The following is a 21,446-nucleotide window of genomic DNA, read 5'->3' on the forward strand; positions in this document are numbered from 1 at the left end:
CAGCCACTCCATCAACCTCAAGGAGATCAACCTGCGCCCGCAGATGTCCCAGGTGAGGCCGCGGGGCCGCCGCCCTGCCCGCGCGCCCCTCTCCGCCCACGCGCCGCACCGCGCGGGGGGTCTTCCGCGGGCTCCGGCGGGCGCGGAGCGGGAACCGCGGGACGTGGGGAGCGGGATGCGGCCCCGGCTGTATCCGCTGCCCGTCCCCAGCCCGGAGCTTCGCGGGCCCGCTCCCGCCGGGCGGCGAGTGTCGGCTCCGGCCGGGGCAGCCCCCGCCGGGCTCCTCTTCTCCGCCCTGCGGCCGCTCGGCGCGTCCCGGGCGGCGGGAGAGGGCGCGACCGGAGCCGCGGGCTGGCGGCTCTCAAAATCTCCGTGAGGGCTCGCTGCCTGCCGGGGGTGTGGGGGGGAGGCGGTTTGTGTGGGAGCCTGCCCGAGCCCCCCTTCCCCCGGGAGCCGCAGGGGTCACATCGGGGCGGCGGCGCTGAGGAGAAGTTCCCGGAGTCAGCGGTTTAACATTTCTGGGTACGTTAATATTTAATACCGGCAGTTTACGGTACAAATGGACCTCTTGCTTCTAGTTTTTCGGGATTTACCTAGCTAGGTGAGGGACAGGGAGCTGGGGAAGCGGGGGCGGAGGGAAGGAGGGAGGGCGGTGGGACCCGCGGAGCAGAGCCCGTCGGGCCGGCGGGGGCCGGGGGCACCGGGGGGGCCTGCGGGGAAGTGGGCGAGAGAAGCAGCGGTGGCACTAGTCAGCTGGCCTTCGCCTCTCTGCCACCCATGAAGCTGAACGGTTAAAAAGTGATCAGTAATGAGAAATCGTCTTCTTGGTAGCTGGTTGCCTGTGTAAAACCAGTTGATTGCTGGTTTTAGTATCTTTTTTCCCCCCTCGGACCCTTTTATATTTAGCTTTTTTTTTTTAATTGATATTTTGGATTTAACCATAATGTGGTGTAATTCCAAATTAATCTCCTTGTAAATGCATTTTTTAGTTGGGACTGATGTTTTGTTACTGTGCCTCATAAAGCTGGTTTCAGATATCGAGATAAGATAATATTAATAATTCAATGAGAAGAGGCTGTCTATAGACATGACTTCCTGTGGCTGCTGCCTGTACACCTATGCCTCTGCAGAGACACTGGCAGCTGAGCAGATGTTGTCTGAAAGGAAACTAAACTTCTGAGCCTTTCACGTGTTTTAAAACATTGAGAAATGGGTACATTGTAACATTTCAGTGTTGTGGTTCTGTTCTAGACTTATAGGAATAATAACAGCCATCCACGTTTAAGACATTAGCAGAAAGCAATAGTAGTGAATTACGCTTTTGAGAGGAACGTTCTTTGTCCATGTTTATGCCAGTTCTTTCTTTTTAATTCCTTTTTTGTTTTGTTTGGTTTTTTTTTTTTTTTTTTTTCCTATCCAGTGTCTCTATGAAAAGCAGCCTTATCTTTGCTCTTGATGAAGCTTTCCATATTTTTTACTATTATGTCAGCCCCCTTTGGTCTTCTCCAACCAGTGACTGTAACTGGTGATTTTTTTTTTTTTTTGGTTTTTTTTTTTTTTTTTTTAGCAGCTATGTTTTACTACTAAGGGGACATTTTCTGTAAACCTACAGTGCAAAAAGGGGAAAAAGTACCAGGTATATTTCAGCTAGTCAGAATAAACATTCCCGGACCTTTGTAGTAGCTGTGAATAGTATAAAGGCTGTTCCCATCTACTTCAGAGCTCAAGTGCCTGCTTGAATGGCGTGTGTGGAGACAGTACTTTATCTGAGTGATGGAGACACACGGAGAGCGTGCTCCTCTGAATGGAAGAAATCCAGAGAAGTTCTCTCTCTGCACGGTTCAAACTCTGTGAGAGTTTCAGGACTTGCTAAACTGTACCGGAGCCCTGGTTTATATTTTCATTATAGTTAAATTGATTGCTTCCAAACTGACCCTTTTTCAGTTTAGCTTGTGGAACTATAAATACTTTGCATACGAACTGTTGGAAATGGTTTCTTGCCCTTCTTATAATGGATAGAAAGTATGCAAACATATTCTCATTTTTTTAATGAACTGGAAGGGTGTCCTCGTGACATTACCCAGTATTTTCTGGATTTTTTTTGAATCGATGTATAATGCTGCTTGTCAGGGCCAATATTACTTATTTTTATGTTTGATGAATTAAAACCAAGGTGGTCTCCTTTTGTCTACTGAAAGTATCAAAATGTTCTGCTGTCTTCTTTCTTAGAGCAGATTTGGGAATTGAGATTAATGTTTATTTCTCCAAGTGTGTTTGAACTATGAATTATAATTGTAGATCTTGGTTTATTTATAATGCATATTTTGACCTTGAGCTTTATATATGTATAATGTAGCTACTGTTATTGTTTCACAGATAGAACAATTGTCCCCTTACCTGTATGTCTGCTATATGCCCAAGGAACTTGCACTCCAGTGGTGCATTTCTGCCCTACACTTATTTCACCTTTGAAATAGGGGGAACTGTTGCTGGATCAAAACCTGTACTGGGTAACTCTATGCAGCATTAAATTTACTGGGATTGTTACCTTTGCTTTCTGTGAGATCAAGATTTGGTTAGTGAGGTTCTGTGGGGTTTAATGAAAAGCCTATTGAAAGAGATACTTTCTGCTGGAAAGGGTCATTCAGTGAAAATTTCAGAAATTGGTATTTAAAATTTAGTAGGTCGAAATTCTGCAAGTTTCTTATAGTTTGTTGCAAAGACTGTAAAGAGCACTTCGCAATGGCTTACGGTGGAGTCTCAGAGGCCTGAAGATTATTAATTTGATGAGATCTACTTGGAGTCCATGGAGTTGAGGCTTACAATGTGAGTTTTGTCAGAAAAATACTTGTCAGTAAACTGATACATTTGTTGCATCATAGGATCTAGGAGTCTTGTAGAAACACTAGCTAACTCTCCTGTCCTTGTGGGGTAGTGATTTACAGACATCGGAGGCGTAAGGTGCCAGAGCAGAATTGGCATTAAGATGAAAATCATCTTGGCTGCTGCCTGCATTGGGATGGAAATTGCCTTGGCCGCTGACTGAGCAGTCCGCCTCAGTGTGCTGCTGTGTCTGTACCGTTTAGGTGAAACGTTTGAACCTCATGTGGCCCTTATCTGTCATCTTCTAGAATCGAGCTGCAGCTCCTGTACTCCCTCATCTGATGTTGTTTTCTGCCGCAAAATCTTAGAATGGCTCAGGGTATTCTTACCACACGGTTTTGAACAATACGAACAGAGAATGAGAAGGGTGGATGAAGGCTTCGTGAATGGGTCTTAGGGAGGCAGACTGTGTGATTTTAGCCTTGTCTCGTACCGCTGTTGACATTTGTCAGGCCTTTCGCTACGAACCAAGTTTTCATGTCTTGGGGGCTAGTTGTAAATGCAGCAGTGCCAAAGAACAGGAAAGTGAGAGATGGTGCCTCAGGCAGACCTGGGAGTAGATGTCAGGCCTCTCACTTAGGAGAGTCAAGTCTCTTTTGTTTTGTTACATATTTATTTTTTCAGAACAAATGTGGCAGATCAGATGTCAGTGATGCTCATCAGCTTTTCTTAGTAGACCTTGGTAACCCCTTAAAAGCTACATCAAAAGTGTAGAGAGATTGTGACTGATGCTGTTGCTTCAGATGCCACTTTTTGGTGGAGCCTTGTTGAGTTGAACAGGAGCATGGTTGCTTTGCTCTGTAAGCACCTGGCTGCTGCCAGCTCGCGGGGCAGGAATAGAAATGGAGGCTGGCGACGCTCAGCATTGCAACACACACACGTGCTTGACCAAATGGCAGCGGGTATGTTCTCTTTTATGGGCTGGCTAGCAGGGGGAATCGCATGCCTTTGTCCCACCAGCAGCCATGCACCTTGTGTCACAGCTGTTCTCGTGAGTGGGCTGGTTTATGCGTTGGAAATCTGTGGGTTCAGCCCCCCTGCCTTATTGGAAGCAACAATGCCCGTGTAAGAGAAACGTCTTGGTGGTTTTAGATTGCAAAGCATTGTGTTTAGAAGCTATTTGAATGTTGGCAGTTTTCATCTGCATTTCTGTATGTTTATGAAAATATTTGTATTTGGTTAGTGGAAGTTGTCCTTTGAAGAACAGAAGCTGATTCAGTCAGTTACGCTTTCCAGAAAGTCAGTCTCGGATGTGAAAGTATAAACCTCGCATATATAAGCGAGGAGCAGTGTTGTTGTTTTGCCAGTGAACCTTCCACCTCCGGGTTGCGAGCTGAGCACTGCCTAGCTCCTGGCTGAGAAGCTCCCGTGTTTCAGTGCTGCTGTGAAAAATCACATATGGGCTTTGTATGAGATCGGAAACTCTCGGGTTCATGGACGATCATGTCCAGGTTTTTTTCACAGTGACCGAACAGAACAGGAGAGTGTTGGCTTTTTTAAGAATTCTTCTGTCAAGGCTCAAAACCACTTCACCGTTTGAACTCCCGTGAGCTAGCAATATAAGTTGTTGTTTTCAACCAATGCACGTGCCATCAGGAGAGGAAATTTGGAAGATGGATCAAATAATGTCTTTCGGCCTGTAACTCTCAGGGAGGGAGACCACCTCATTCAGACTTGAGAATTGGTGTTGTGAAAGTCATCTTATTGCAGACACCATTTGAAGAAGTGCTAAACCTTGCAGCTGCTGGGAGCGGAGCTGGAAGAGGGAGTGTGCTAAATGAATTGGGGAGATGTGGCTGGTGGGCTCACGTGTTGCAGGGTTTCCCCTGAGGTGTAGCATTGGTGCCTGGTGACAGTGAGATGGAGGATGGGGCTCTGCACCTCAGCATCTGCGTCTTCCACGGGTGCCGTTTACTGTAGCAATTCACTTTCCTCAGATAATAAAAATAGAAGTGATCCATAACACAGAGTACTAATCCTAGTGTTTAATCGTAATCATACAAGAACTTAAATAATTTATCACCAGAAATATAAAGCCTAAACCAATGGATTACAGTGGATTTGCAGAAGATGTCATCTGTTTAATACTTATGTTATCCCTAATACTTTGCAAACTAGTTTTGAAATGGTTTTGCAAGGCATTTAGTTAACTTGTGAGGGATTGCTAAACAGGAAAACTGCACTTAATGCAATACCGGCATGGGAGTTTACTAAAGGGGATGTTGACATAGATTAAATATTAAAAATAACTATTTCCTATTATTCTAATAAAAATAAACAAAATATCCCTCACTTTGTATTAAAAGTTCAAAAGTTTTCTAATTTTAGGGAGTTACTTTTTTTGATGTGACCATGTAGTCCAAAGGAAGTTCATTATCTTTGTCATCCACGTTATATTTTGGTGTGGCAACTGAGCTTTTGGGCAGGAGTTTACTTTTTTTGGTTACAGTGGTATCAGGTAGCCTCAGGATGTGGATGTGTGGAGACATATCTCTCTGTTCCCTCTGATCCTACCCTTGGTTTGGAGCTTTCCCATCCCCAGCAAATGATAACGATGATCACCTGCTGCTAACTTGGAGACAGTGCATCCCACCTGTGTAAGCTTCTCACAGGTGGGCATGCTCCCCCGTGCTTTGCCCAATGTGTGCCTCCCTGCAGCTGTGCCACTAAATTTTTTATTTTTTTTTTTCCTTCCAAACTTTATCCTAGGAGAGTGTGCTGAATGTCAGGGTATCAAACTTTGTGTGCCATGAGCCATGAGGCTCCACAAAGGAGGAAATGGGAATTGTCTCTTGACTCTGCCTGTTATCTAAAAGAGAAAAAGTGGGATGTGAGTGGATGTGCTGACCTCTGTGCACGAGGATGTTTGTGATTTAGGTCTGGGACCTTAGAAGGGACCACATGAGCTAAATGAAAAAATAAAAGGGATTTGGAGTCATGCTTCTGGCCCTTCCCAGGAGTCAAGGGATATCAGTTATCACTTTTCCTTGGGCAGAGAGATCTTTGAGAGAACTGGTGTGCAAAATATCTCTTATTCTGTGTTTGCTTGTTATGTTAGGTGCTACATTATTGAGTTAAGAAAGTATGACAAAGATACATTTATATTAATACAGTTTTTCTGAAACTGCAAAAGTTTTCAGGCTTGAACAAGAGTTTGGGAACTGGTTCAATTTTTTATGTGTAAAAAAGGAAAAAGATATGTGTTAAGCCCTCATCTTTTTGAATTATGTACATTCAAAATATATATTCAATGTAATTGTTTTATAATGATTTTGAAGTTTCCAGTTTTTTTTCAATTTCTTTGCTTACTTGTTGGTACTTTGATCCACTAAATGTCTTTATTTCATTTTCACTTTAGTTCTATGATTTATCTAAAATAAAACCATATTGGGCATAAGTTACATCCATGAGATGTATTACCCCCAAATGATATATTAATCTGTATGTATGTTATGTATACATATGCATATCTTACACATATTTTACTTGAAAAATATTTTGAACAAATATTTGTGCAGAACAAGACCTCAATATGACCTCTACGCTTTGTGCTAAGAAAAGCAACTGACAAAAAAAGTGGTGACCCAGTTTTTTGAGGTAATTCTTCTTATCTTAAGATGATGGAGGAAAATAATATTTAAAAACTGATATAATGATTTTTTTTTTAATTGATTCATATTGATTCGTTTTGGTTGAGGGGGGAAGCTATATTTATCATACAGTTATTAAATGCAGCATATGCATCTTGTCAAGAATTGTCTCAAATGTCACCTCTTGTACAGAATTTTGGTGTGTTGGAAGATGTCTGATGCATTAACAGGAAAAAAAACTCCTACTGGTTTCTCACAGAGGCTATAGTGTGTGCCAGCAGTGGATAATTTAAATTAATGTCTGTGTATGGCACGCTGCTGTGCTGTGTGGGAGAAGCCAAGTTATTTTCTTTCACAACACAGTTTGATATTGGTAAAATAGAGGTAGTCAGGGGAAGAGACGGTTTTCTGCTGAAGTGATGTTGTCTCCCTGCCCAGCAGCTGACCCAGGTGGGAATGGGACAGGTACTTGTGGCTGCAAAGGAAACCTGCTGGGGTGCCGTCCCCTCTACCCCTGCTGTGTGCCAGGGGAGAGGGGAGCTCACCTCCAGACCTGACTGCATCCCTGCCACAGGCAGGGAAGTCCTGGCTCGCCCTGCCTTGTCTGGATATCTCTGAGTACAGAGAAAGATGTATTGTTTTATTAGGTCACTGACAGTTTTATCTTCTCTTAAGTTTTGCTTGATATCAAGGTGTCAGTTTTTGAACCCGTTCCCTCAATGCTAAAATTATATATATAGTTCTTAAAAAAAACAAACCGAACAAAACCCCCCATCAAAAGCCTTTAATTTTTATTCTCCTCTATTTTGTTCCAAAACAGCATTGCAGTACTCCCATATTATTCCATAATACTGTAGAGTAATGTTTTGTACTATTTACACTGTATTATTTCAGTATTTCATAAATTCTGTTTCACAGAGAAGTATGAATTGGTGTGTACTTTGTCAAATCAGCTATTAATTTTTTTTCCCTGCACTTTCCAGTTTACTCAGCATCATCTGGGGATACCTTTTCTCTTATTTTGCTTTGACAAGGCAAGTTTAAGACTTCAGGCATTGTGAAATACCAGCTGTTTGCTAAGACTTGTGATATGTAAAATGCAATCTGAAGTGACATCTTTATAGTAAGGCTTTGAATTCTTATGTTTAGGAGCAAGATGTTCCCTCAAAGCTCAGGGAATGCTATTGGCTCCAGTTCAACACATTGTCAAGTGAGAACATATCTTTTAGAAAAATATCAGTCAATGACCCTTTCTTTCATCCTGTATTAAATGACAATAGTGCATGTCTTGGTAACATGAAACACTGAAGGACTATTAATAGGATATTTAATTCTTTGTATATTCAGAACATGACACCTTAGTCACAAATTGTGTGATATAGTGGTATCGTAGCAATTTGTATAAAAGCCACTCATACTATTTAAAACACTCTTGCAGACCTACAGATATTAACTAATGTAATTGGAGAAAATTAATTTCAGCTGTCTCATATTACAATCCCAAATATTTTTGTCCTATAAATTGCCTTTACTTTCAATCAGACTTTTATTTTATAATTGGTTATTAGGGATTCAGTTAATCTGTTATGACCTATTTTTCACTAGTTTTATCTCTCTAAAAATCACTTGAAAGTTATTTTAAATGATATAGAGAATATGGTATGATTGCCTTGCAGCAGCAAACAAAATGTATATTTGAAGTTGTTGCTATAAAGAAATGTTTTCTGAAAAAACCAAAACATATAGCATTTTTAAAATCATATTTTTAACTGGTAAAGCTTTGCAGGACAAGATGATTTGTATTTCCAAAATCCTTAGATATGCCCTTTAATCCTTGATACCATCAAATTTACCTATTTGTTTTTCAGTTATATAAGCTTATGCATGGTATAATCTGTACTTGGGATACTTTGTACCATTGCTTGTTCCTATATTCACATTGTTTCTACATGGAAAGAAGCCTTACAGTCAACTAAAGCAGAATGATTGAAGCTTGGCCCTTGGAAATTTTGATTGTCAAAGCAGCCTCACTTCACTGTTGTGTAGGAAATTTGATGCTAAAAAGAAAATAAATACATTATTTTGTCTGCCTACACTCTAAATTAATAGTATCATAATGATGACATCATCATAGCTTGTATAATTCCTTGTGTTTTGGTTACATGTTGGCTGTCAAGATTTAAATTATACTTGCACGGTCCAGTGACTGACTTCAAATTCCCACCAACCACTACTCCATGTAGCAGTGATGCCTTTTATCAGCTGATGAAAGGCCATGAAGACCTTGTTATTTTCGCCTTTGAGTAAATATGTCTTATTCCAGTGCAGAGAAGGTAGATGGAGGACCACACCTCCAGTGCACTAATGGACCCCTCAGATTTTAGGTGTCTCTGGATGGAGATATGGTGATGATGGAGTCCTGCCATGTGAACTACAGCTCAGTGTAAACACTCATTAATTCTACTTACCCCTATAGGATTTAGATCAAGCTTTGAATTTATTTTTCCTGGAGAATAAGTAAAAGGTAAGAAACACCAGAGAGAATGTTCAAACTATTGCTATTGCCTGTAGCTCCTTTTACTCTCAAAATAGAAAGACTGAAGCTCCCTGAAGTGCCCTTGCAGGCTGCTGCCTTTGGGCTCGTGGTCAGTTGATGTCTGGTTGGTTGAAAAGGGATTTCTGCCAGGCTTTAAAACCTAACTTGTATTTAGGCAAGTTATTTTGAAAACCCTCTTCATGCTACTTTGTAGCTCAAGGTTTTCATTTCAGAGCGGTAAGAAGTTTGCTAAATTATACCAAGTTGCAAGAGAAAATATTTAAGTTTCACTTTGTCTTAGTGGTTTACCCTTCACGCGCGTGCACAGTGACACAGGATTTCAGGCTCTATCACATACTTCCCTGACGATTGCTTATTTTTAAGCATTGTTGAAAATTTCTGCTGAGCTTTTGTTTCTCACCTTTCTTTTATTTTTTGTGTGAATCTTGTTTAGGTTTTGGGATGCCTGATAGGAAATAATAGTTTTTGGGCCTTATCCTGAGGGCTCGTTTAGGATGTGAGCTGTCCCCTCTTAGGGCTTTTTGACTCTAGGGAATTCCTAGAGCATTTTTAAAAGCGGAGAATATGGTAAAACTTAAGTAGTCTTTAACAGGTATGTAAGTGTACTGAGTAAGTGTACATGGGGGTTTATGGGAATCCTAAATGGGGTCACCAGAGACATTTTTTTTGGTGTTCTGCCCCTCACTGTTGTGTCCTGATCTTTTTTTTACCCATCACAAAGAGGGCAGTGTGAATTTACCCACCGCTGTGCCCAGATGTGAATTGCTACAAGTAGTCATGAGAAAGTTATTCAGGGTCTGTGTTCATTCAGTTTGGATTTGTGGCTGGCAGCGCTGAATATGGTGATGTGTCTTCTCTTGGATTGTGCTGAGGCCGCTGATTTCACTGTGAAGTATGCTGAACAGATGGCAATCTTTGTAAAAGCTGAGGTTTATCTCCACGTTTGTTATTTTCAGTGACGCCTTTAAGTGATGCTGTTGGCTAAAAGGACTGTGCCTTGTACCTTGTAGCTACTGTCTCTGTGCTGTTGTGGGTTTTATGAGGCATTACGGAATGACTCCAGTAATCCTATTGGAATGTCTCTATAGTTGTATCAGAGTCTTATAGATTTCCCTTCCTGCGGAAGACCCTGGTAAATTGATTAGCTGAGATGAAAGCTTTTGCTGACTGGGACCCCTGTGATTTGCAGGCAAATATAGACATGGTGATGGGAGAGGATTTGGATGTAGGAATGTCTGAGCCATGCTGGGAACAGGGGAGCTGCTCTTCACGAGATGCTCCTGAGCAGCAGACTGGAGCATATTTCAAATTTGTGTGTCTTCCCAGCTATAATTGCTCAGATTCATGGACCCCTTGGGAATCTGCTTAATTTAAACTATCTGCATTCTCTTTTTTGAGAATTTAGGTTTTTGTAGCTTGTAAGCCCCGTAGCGCATCACATTATTTCAAGAGCAGAAGGCTCTAGCAATAATAAATGTGAGTTATATTCTAGTGTTAGAAATACCTATTATGAACTAAAAAAAAAAATATCTCTTGCACTTGTGTGTGGGATTCCCAGTTATAAGAGTGTTCTTGCAGTGTGGGGTTTGTTGGGTTTTTTTGAAGAAATTGTAAGTTGTTTGCCGTGGCCAAAGGGAGAAACATAAGAAAACAACTGCTAATAAAAAAAACTCTCAAAGAAGAGGGAGTGTATTTTGGATTGCTGTCTCTTAGCACACCTTCCTAGGAATAGGCCTGAGGAGTAGATCCTTCTTTCATTAGTGTATAACAGCGGCCATGAATTCATGTGGCCTCCGATTAGCAGTGAACAAAGGCTGAGATATTCTCCTTTGGGGCAGAGCTGGGGTTTAGGTGGGGTTTCTCTGCATAGGTCTGCTGATGGTGATTGTTATATTAATTAAGGACTTGATCTTTCTGGCTCAGAACTCATTGCCATTTCCTTGACCTATAGGAGGGTGAGTCTGGGGAATGGCTCTCTAAGGCGTAAAAACGGTTTTCAAAATTTGTGGCTCAACATGCTGGACCACAAATACATTTTGTAAAACCATTTATGTTTGGAAATATGATTCCTGAGTGATGTATCTCTTTCATTCTGATGAGGAACAGTGATTTCATCTAATGTTGTTTATAGAATTTGTGGTGGAGTAGTTCTACAGGAGCATTAGTCTTCAACAGGTTTTGCAGGAATTGCCATTCTTGGGAGATATTCTTTAAACTATTTGGAAAAGAAATGTAGTAGTATTTAGCTTTTCCTGTTTTCTGCTGAGTATCGTTAGAGCTTGACCTTGAAATTCAGTGTTTCAGTAAAGTCATGTTAAAGTTGAATGAACTTAAAATGCCTTTTGTCTTGATTTGAGAGAGCAGATTTTGAAATGTTAGGATTTCTGTGGGTTATTTAATTTTCCTGTCAGCTCTGCTAGTGACAACCTCTTTTCAGTTGTCTGTTTCTCGGATTTTTCTGCCTTGACCCAGGTGCCTAGAAGCCCAGCCTGCTCTGTGATTAGTAAGAGGAATTGCTCTGACAGGTTTGGGTTAGGATTTTATTTTATTTTCTGTCTTTCCTTCTTGTCTCTACTTCTCTCTCATTTTGACTCATCTCAGTTCTGCAGCTTGTTCTGTGCTTATGCTGTTTTCTCTCAATCTGGACTATATTACTTTCACCTTCTCCATTTGCCTTCCCCCTCCCCCTGGTATTTTCTTCTCCCTCCAGTGCATCTGTTTCCTCTTTCACTTCTTTTCTGATGCTCATTCTTCCTTTCAGCTGTTTTTGTTTTCCCTGCCTGTTGTCTTTACTGTTCCTGTTGGCCTCATCCCTCTGCAGATCCTCTGAAATCTGTTTCCTACATGGATGAGAGTGCATTTCCTCCGGAAGCTGCTTCCTGCATAGGTGAGAGTGCTGGGCAGGAAGGTTCAAGTGGAAGTTATGATTTTAGGGCCAGTGAATGCAGGGGTTTCAAGGGACCAGACAGTGCTTGAACAGCAATGGCATGTTGGGCTGTTTTAAGCTGCTTTTCCGTGACTGCTTTTCATAAGTGATGATTGTTTTGCTTTTACCCATTATTTTTAAAATTTCTGCCTCCTTCCTGTTGCAGCCAGAGGTTTCTAACATATGTGAGTGTGTCCCCAAAATTGTTTTGGCGATGGGGCAGACCACTCTAGGTGGGACAATAAGGATGAAAGCTAGTGCTGGGAGTCTGCAGGAGGAATCAGCCACTGATGCTGGAAACGTGTCCTTCTTGAGGGCAGCATCACTGATTCCTGCCCTTCCCACCAGCCTCTGCAGGTTTGCGCCACCATGGAAGTACTTGAGGAATCTTTTTCTGGGGTTGTGTCCTGAGGGCGCAGGTGGAGATGTTGTTAAAAATAACTACCATTCCTTTTTCAGATCGATTATCTGTGTTGCTTGCAAGGCAGAAAGAGGCAGCCCTGCTGGCCAGCATGCTCATCCTGTTGCTCCCTCATGTTGGGCGTCAGTTTTCATGGTTTCTGTCTTTTTCCAGTGAGCTCTACTCACTCTTCAGAGGCTGACAGACATGATAATTTTATTTCTGCTTTCTGGGCTGGAGGTGAGAGGACTATTTATACTCAAGGTGAAAAAACCACTATGACTAGGTATCCATATTGTGAGATAAAAACATTTGCAACACCATGGTTTCCCTAAGGGATTACCTTGATAGCTAATGGCAACTATAGATCAGGTAGAGAGGGACATTAAAGAATAACTTTATCAGAGATTCCTTAGAAACTATTTTGTATTTTATTCAAACTACAATTTGTTTCTTCAGGTTTCCAAAGTTTTACTTGCATTCTTTCTGTGGATGGACACAGTCTTTATAGGCCTGGTATAAGGAGGTGGTGATGCCCAGCTGGTTACTCCACTGAAGTCTGTGGACGTGCTGTAATTAAAAACTCAGTAGGGTCAAGGCATAAATGGTGAGTAACTGTCCTGTAAATAAGCACCTTGTCTTGATTTGTTCACATCGTTTCTACCCTTGTGAGGGTGAAGCCGTTCAATACTACCATTTGAGAATTATTTTTTTAAAGGTTCTCCTGGGACTAAATGAAAATTGTCATGCAGTTCCTGGTTTAATGGAGAACATCTATTTGAAGAGTAATTATTGTGACATTCATCCTATTATACTGGTTGAAACTCTTTCATGCTGGGTAGATCTAGTCATTTACAAAAATGAGGTAAAATCATCTATTGTTACATTTATCATTTATTGCTTACATAGACTGATAAATATTACTCTGATATCCAATTGATGTTTTAGTTGTTTCTTACTTTAAATATAAATTCCATGTAGAGAAGTTGCATTTCTTAACTGTGGTGTTGCTGTCATAAGTGGATAGGGCGGACGCAGTAAAAAATAATGTAGAAGGTGGACAGTTTATTAGTCCCGTTGCCATGTTTAGAGTGATTTTCTCTGTGAATTACAGAGAACAGACTTCTATGAACTTCAGTTTGCATTGCTTATTGCTGGCAGTGTATATATTTAACAGGCTTTAGCAGATGCTTGGATAACTTGTGTCTCCACGATTTAGATTGCTGCTCCTTTCTGCCCTGAGGAGACTCTTGAGGCAGGTGGGAAGGCTGGAGCAGAGTGGCTGTGGAAGAGTGTGCCAGGAACACATACAGAGGTGCTCGCCTCCCAGTGGGGGAGCCTCTGGCTGCTAGCGGATCTCAGTACAGGTTTTGGTAGACCCATGAGTCATGTTCAGAGGATCAGTCAGTTCTGTCGGTGGTGTGTGGCACAGTTGTTCTCAGCCAGGGAATAATGAGTCACAAACTTGTGAGTTTCCAGTCCTTGGTATAGAAAATACCCACATAGCTGCACTTGTGGTTTCATTTAGAAATGAATGAGCAGTGCAAAAGTATGGCTGTGTACTTCAGATCCCTGCTGGACACTGACTTCTAGTCTTCTTTTTTTAAAAAAAACTAATATTAAGAACTAGTATATTATTGTCACAAATTGAGAAATGCTAGTTTCTGAAAAAAGTAAACAGGATCTTAATACAAATATTTCCTGAATAATATAGCCACAAAACTAGTTGCAATTGTCTATTTTAATTGTTTTGCTTATTTATTGTCCTGTCCTTGTTTCACATAACCTCGCTTATTCTGATCCATTCAAAAAGATGTTGGTGAATAATTTTTCTGCCTGGTTGTTCACACTATATTATCTTCTTTCAACAAATCGAACAAGTTTGTCTCTCACTGCAGGGACTTTGTGCTACTATTCTGCTTATCTGACTTACCACAAGGCTCAGTCTTGCCTTTATTATTATGTTCACTTGTTTGAAAATCACTCTTATTACTTCTCCTGTGCCAAGAACCACCTCCATAGAGAGGCAGAGGAAGATCTGTCATTGTTATAAATTCCCAGTTACATATATATTGATTTGTTGTTCTTTCTTATCTCCACCTGCTTTGTTGTCTCACCAAGCTATTATGTCTTTTAGAAGACTATAACTGGTCCAGGATTATACTAAATTTTATTTAGAATTCATTGTGTTTAGCTGAATAGTCTGTAGAACAAAATAATACTGAACAAAATCAAATGTAAAACTATGCTTCCTAGACATTCTTACAGTTCAGCTCCAATGTTTGCATTCAATGTTATTTAAAAAAAACACATAAGGAATCATTTGTGTTCAAGTGGTGCTCTGTTAGGCAATTTAGTAAGCTGATGCCTGTTACAAGTCTGAAAGTATGTTATAGCAGCTGTTTGTATTGCTTTTGTATGTGTTCTTCTGTATAATAGGTTTAAAAAAAAATTTGCCTACAGCTTGCAGGCAGGCAAATGCTTTCACTGTCCCTACATTATGTTGCTATGTTTTCCTTTATGTATGCATTGGTGCCAAAACCAGTAATAGGTTACTGCTCATGCAGAAATTGTTTTAGCCATTACGAGAGTGACTGTTGCTTTTTATGTAGATTTGTGCAAACAGCTGTATCTTGCTATGATTTCAGTGTGCCTTTTTTAACTTAATTTTGTTGATGATATTAAATTTGGTAGGGATGTAGTTATAAAACCAAGTTAAATTCTGTGTTCTGCTAGCATACGCTATTCCTAAAATAGTAAATATTTAATTAATTTGTTCTATGTGTGTGAGAATTTTATGAATAGTTTAGGTAGGATCCAGTCCTCTTCACTAGGTTCAGAAGGCCAGCAGAACACTGTGAGGACTTCTTATGTTAGTGGTTCTCAGGTCCCCTCTGTGGTAGAACACTTCTGGCACTGATATGTTTATTATTTTTGAATTTGAGAGAGGTGAAAATATGCAGACCTTTTTTTCTGGAATGGAGAATACCTTTTACAAGTGTTTTTAACAATGGTTTGGGAAATCTGTTTTTCATGAGGTCACCAATACATGTGTGCTGCTGTTCTGGAGTTGTTCACCTGGAAATCAGTAGCTTAAAGACTGGAATGAATACTTTAAACCACTTAAAAATGATCCTTAACACAATTTGTCATCTATGGACACTTGGAATAATGGGGCAGAACTCAAAGCACATTGTACTTTTATAATCTGAATTACTATTTTGGTAGAACATTCTGTAGTTCTTTTCCCAAGGTGATTGCATAGCAAGAGAGTGAAAATATTTTGTGGCAAGATAATTCTGCATGACAAGGCATTGGTGGTGAGTCCCCCAGGTGGTTATTTAAGTGGTGCTCTCTTGTGCGTGACATCTTGCTCTGTTCCCCTGCCCCTCTCCTGGGCTTGATCAACACTCCTTGATTTTTGTAATCTGTGTTGCACGATCTGCTTATGCTGGTGGCCTTTTGCACTGCTGAAAGCTATAATTATTACAGGATCTGAGATGGCACACTGAAGGCTGCATGGAGGTGTTAAGATTGCCCTGCATCTTGGGGTCCATACTGCTCTCTTGTTGAAAAGGCAACTTTGATGTGTGGTCTTGTATGATCTCCCATAGACTTTACCTGCTGAAGACTGAGGACCAGATCGTTTAACAATTGTGTTGGGGTCTTTACTGAACCTGCCTTCATGTTGGAGATAATGAGCTGTTTGAAACAGCCATCTATATTACAGTAACTTAAGAATAATTTTATTGAATTGTAGAAAAATGTGATACTAGTATCTTAAGACTCAGCACACAGTATGGTTCAGTAATGCAAACTTTTCACTGGTGCCCATGCGCTCCATTTAAAACCCTGATTGTACTGTAGCAAATTGCTCAGTAGACTGGGAGTCCAGATAATTCTAAACTACATTCTGCTCCAGAGCTTTCATAGTATTCTTTTTTTGCCGTCTGATTGTTTTAGGCTAACTAAAATACCCTGTATTGTACTTTAGGATTTTAATTTAAAATTTTTTTCTTCTTTTCATAAATACCCTTCCTTCTCATGAGATCACACTCATGGTTATATTTTATTTTGTGAGATGCCAAATTTGAAATAAAGTTTTGGTGTACTTCAAATATTACTATGTGGTAAGGTATCAATATGATTCACCCCTGACATTAAATGGCCCACATATAGAGGTGACAGTTGAATTTCCATGACCATTCACTCATTTGCCTCTGCTGAGATGATCACAGCTGTTAATTCATACTAGTGGAAGTAGGTGTTTATGTGATTTTGACACTTCTCCCACACAAATGTGGGCTGCCTTTAATGATGTGTTTCATTTTGGCATACAGTTGGGTTGAATGAATGCAGCCTTTTAGACAGCAAGGACCTATGACGACGTGCAGCCGAAACATTTTATGTCAGGTTTACCTTTCGCTGTTTGTCAGCCTTCTTAAGGACGGAAACCTACTGGAGGTTCATAAATAAGGAGTCACCTGACTTTAAGTTGGTGCAAATTAATGTTACTGTTGGTAGAATTTGTTCTAAAACTCACTGATTCTTGCTTTATATTAATATTTCACTTTGAATTCCTTAATTAGGAAGGTTACATGTCACTGAAGAAATGCAGTGTAGTTTGTCTAACACTGGCTGGATTTCAGAGTGACTCTGTGTGGAAAACACTTGTGGCTACAAACACATTCGTCTCTATGTTTGTAGAGTTGTATTTTAAGTGAGTTTTCCCTCAGAGAATTTTAGGAAGTTGAGAACTATTAATCTTTTTGTGTCCTGTTTATCACAGGAATTGCAGTTGTAGATTGAACCACTGTTTCATCTACTTCAGTATCTCATCATCACCTGGACCAGATTCTTCAGAATAGTAATCTGTTCTGGTAGATATCTGTGGAGGATGTAGCACCCATGGGTTTTTGCAAAGTGCATTTGCAGAGGCTTGTTTTGTGCCCCAAACAATCATTATGCTATTATGCATTACGGCTTGTTATATCATTGCAGTCTACTGCAATAAGCCACAGTGTTCCTGTATTATGTAGCTGTGGTCTCCTGTTTTAAAAAGAATATAATAAAATGAGAAAGGTGCAGGGAAGGGCAGTAGAGGTTTTCAAAGGAATGAAACAATAAGGAACAGCTTAATAGAAAAGGGGATTTTTCAGCTTTGAAAAGAGGCAACATAGGGGGAGAATATGAGAGGCCTACGGAAAGAGAAAATTATTTGCTGTCCTTTCCAGCACAGAAAGGTATTCAATTGAAGTGGTAGGCAGCATATTCAAAGCAAGCAAGAGGGGCTATTTCTTCATCAAAGTGACCTAGAAAGTGTGTTCTGCTAGATTTAAAAACAAACCAAACCTCAAATTTTGTCTGGTTGATGTAGTAGCTTTTAAGTATTTCCAAAAAGCTGCGTCATTAACACTGGAAGTGCTTTTAACTCCCATTTGAGGTAATGCAGTATCAGAAATGATTCGACGAAATAAAAATTAGTCTTAGAAATCATCCAACAGTATCAGAAATGATTCGATGAAATAAAAATTAGTCTTAGAAATCATCCAAATACATCTTTACTCTGAAAGTCTTGCTGTAATGTATGAGAGAAAGCATCAGAGCTTTGGAATGTTGTAATTATTTATGGAATAAATAGTATTAAGCATTTTCCCTGACTGTAGGTTGAAATAAACATAAGTAGTTTATTTGAAATATCTTTGTTTCTATACTTAGTGCAGATCCTGCAGGTCCTGTGGTGACACCATCTGTTTAAGAACATATTCTCAGAGACAAGGCGTGTGCTGGTTGAAAACACGGTCTGTGTCGAGTTGTGTATTTAAATCTTATTGACAAAACAAGTTGTAGTATAGTACCCATCTGCTTTTAATACTGCTTTTCCTGGTCTGTGTTATCTGGAAACATTAAACGTTTGTGGAGTTGTATCGCCTTAGGCTTCCCATTCTCCTGGTGTGATCAACAAAGTCTCTAAGGTGTAGGTGACCTGGCAGCAAGGTCTCCTCAACTTCCTTGAGTATCTGGGCTGAGGCTTCTTGTAATGAGGGGGAACAAACGTCCTTGTGATTCTCTTAGTTGAGCCAGGTATTTTGGAAGATTATGGCTTGCGGATGTTTGGGATGGCCTGTCTCATCCTGGCCAATCTTATCAGCTGCTGAAATCATTATTGCCTATTTTTAATCGTCTTTAGAATTTCCCTTGCTATAATCTTTACATATGTGCTACAGTTTATATAGTTAAAATATTTGTACTATAAACTTGTATGACTCTTCTTGTTCACTGTCATGATGGAGAGCAACATACAGAAACTTGTATGTTCACTGTCATGATGGAGAGCAACATACATTGTAGGGCCATTTTCCTCTTCATTTTCTTTAATATGAGGCAGAAAAATCCTCTTACAGAGTGGGACAAACCCCCCTGTTAAAATAGTTAAGGTGGTTGAGCTGTTATGCTTTCTGCTGTGGTTTGATTATTTGGCTGTTAGAAGGGCTCAGCACTTGGTCTGAGCTTTGGTTTCACTGAGGACAGAAATGCAGGTGTAACACCTGGTACTTGCTCAATGAATGAAGATGAACCTAGGTCACCTTAGCCTGGGTAATTTTTATTTTACTTCTGAGCAGGAAAAGATGATTTTGGTGCCCATTGTTCTACTTAAAATTGTGTGGGAATCTGGGACCATTAAAGCAAACTCTGAATTTTCTTTAATAGATAACTCTATTATTTTTACCGGGAAATGCTCAAATGCAGTATACGTGGTAATAAAGATTGCAGAAACATTTAACTTTCTTAGCCTGATAAGTAAGATGGAGCTCCATGCAAGTGTATGATAAGTTTGGGCAGCTAAGTGTTTGACTTCCTTCCCCAGCTTTTGAGATCTGAACTGTATGGCACTCAGTGCACGTAAGATGACATTTGATGCCAGGTCGGTATGTTGAAGCTCCAGAGAATATCACAAGTGTAAAACTGTAGTCAATACAGTCTCTGACCACTGAGTTTTCACTTCCAATCCTGCAAATTCATTGCTGAGGTTTGTTCTTAATTCATGGTTATTGCCACTGGTTTTTGGTTTCGGCTTCTGGACTTAGCTGTTCTACTTACTTGACTTGGAATCCTTGAGGAGTGTTCTCTGAATATATCAGAAACCCCTGTCCTTGCCACAGAAAGCATGGTCTAATAAACTGCAAACCTGAGGTGACACACCAGCAAAAATAGAACAGTGGATTTTTAAAATGGGTAACTTGAGGACAACCGTATTTGTATTTGGCAATTTGTAGAGAGCTATACTTACATCCCTAAGGTCTTGCTAGGAATTATTCCATGATTGTAAGAGCTTGGAAAAGACTAGTGATATGCAATTCAAGAAAATATTTCAAGTACTTAATGTTGATACTCATGAATGTTAATAAGAATATTGTTCCTTCCTGTTTGAAATCATAGACCTAGTACATGATTGATGTGATCTGCTGGTAAGAAATAGAAGAGCATAGAAGTTATTTGCATTATGTTCACCTTCAACCCTGTAAAGTCGTGTTGCTCCCTCCCCCCCTAGTTGTGTTGAATTTTCATGCAGGTTTCAGTGGTGACAGTTTTTGAGACTTTTTAAAAAAGTGCTTAGAACAGAACAAGCCAGTACATGCTAACTTAAAAAAGTGACCTTAAAAAAATCCACACTGTAGGTCTTCAATGGTGCTTATTTTTTAGAGGTGAGACAGAAATAGTGAAAGCGATTGTGTTTCTGTAATGGAACTGAAGTCAAGTGTGGATTCATTCAGGTGAATTCTGTGCCTTTAGCCTATATGTATGAAAGTCTTTAGCCACACCTTTGTAGGACTCCTTACACCCCAAAATTAATTCCCTTGCACAGATACAGACAAAGTAAGATGTCTTCTCTTGTTATTACATTAACATTAGAGACTTGTAAAAACCAAGCACAGTCATGAATAAAAGATACTAAGATACAGTGGAAGCAGCATCTTAGTGTGCATCAAGCTAACAGTATGAAACAAATGTGTTGGGTGTTTTCTCCAGCACTGATGTGCAGATCTGTATTTCATACTGTAGCTGCAAGGTTTTTCATGGTCTGAGCGTAGATACGATTTTATTTTTTTTCTCTGATCATGAAAACATTGAGTGCTAATTTGTTTGAGGTTCTCCATTCATTTTGTTTAAAAGTATCAGCTAGACTGTGGTATTCAGGGTAGGTTTTGAGGTTTCTGTGTTTATAAAACAATTTCATACAACTGCTAATATTTCATCAACTAAGTTGAAATGTGAGTGATTAGAAACGCTATGTTAGGACCAATGACAATGTATCGGAGTAGAAAATTAGTGTCCTTTACAATTTTACCTCTTACAGAAACAGTTTCCATGTTATGATTGAAAATACAATTTAGAGGAAAGTGACTGTCTTTCTTTAAATGCCAGTTTCATAAATAGTTTTGTCTGAAGTATTTTAACACGAAAAGTTTAACACAATTTTTTTTGTCTGGCTTTTACTTCATGATTTTCCACAATTTAATACTCAACGAGTCAAGTATCTTTTCACTTCAGCAGTCTTTCCCATTGCATCTTTCTCTCTATTGGTCTATTTTGTTTTTAAACTTTTGTTGCACTGTGTGTCTGTCCATTTCCCGTTCCTTTTCCTGTGGTCGTCTTTTCATTTCCTTGCTTCTGTCTTCCTCCTATTCTTGTCCTCCTCAGGACTGATTCCCATGTTCCCCTTGTCTTCCTTATTTTTGCATTTGTTTATAAGACACTGAGATCCTTTGTGAAAGACATTTTAGGGATGCAACTTTGGGACTTAAGCCAGATAGGGCTAGTGATTTGAAAAAGTAACTAAGCACAGGAACCCCCTAGCTATTCTCTATGTGCTTTGCATAGTTAATAATGAGTCCAGTTGCTGCTGTTCTTGACAAAATACCGCAGAGTAAAATTAAGTCTTGCTGGTGGGGAACAAAGGGATACTAAAAAATTGCCCTTTGCAACAGGATGCTGTCCTCATCTCCCACCCATTCTTCTTGCCAATTTCACTTGGGGAGTTCCTGTAGCTGAGGTGCTGTGGTCTAAAATTCCCATCTGTTTAGAGAC

The 21,446-nt window shown here is 40.0% G+C and overlaps 1 protein-coding gene across 1 annotated transcript in view; it reads left to right on the forward strand.

Moving 5' to 3' along the window:
* VAV3 (vav guanine nucleotide exchange factor 3) overlaps positions 1-21,446 on the forward strand; it is a 168,790-nt gene that overhangs the window by 3,042 nt on the left and 144,302 nt on the right. The window contains exon 3 of the mRNA XM_014943349.1: positions 4-52. Within this exon, the coding sequence (XP_014798835.1) occupies positions 4-52 (49 nt within the window). The remainder of the gene's footprint in view (positions 1-3; positions 53-21,446) is intronic.

The sequence above is a fragment of the Calidris pugnax genome, unplaced genomic scaffold, assembly GCF_001431845.1.
Source record: "Calidris pugnax isolate Ruff unplaced genomic scaffold, ASM143184v1 scaffold63, whole genome shotgun sequence".
Taxonomy (NCBI): Eukaryota; Metazoa; Chordata; class Aves; order Charadriiformes; family Scolopacidae; genus Calidris; species Calidris pugnax.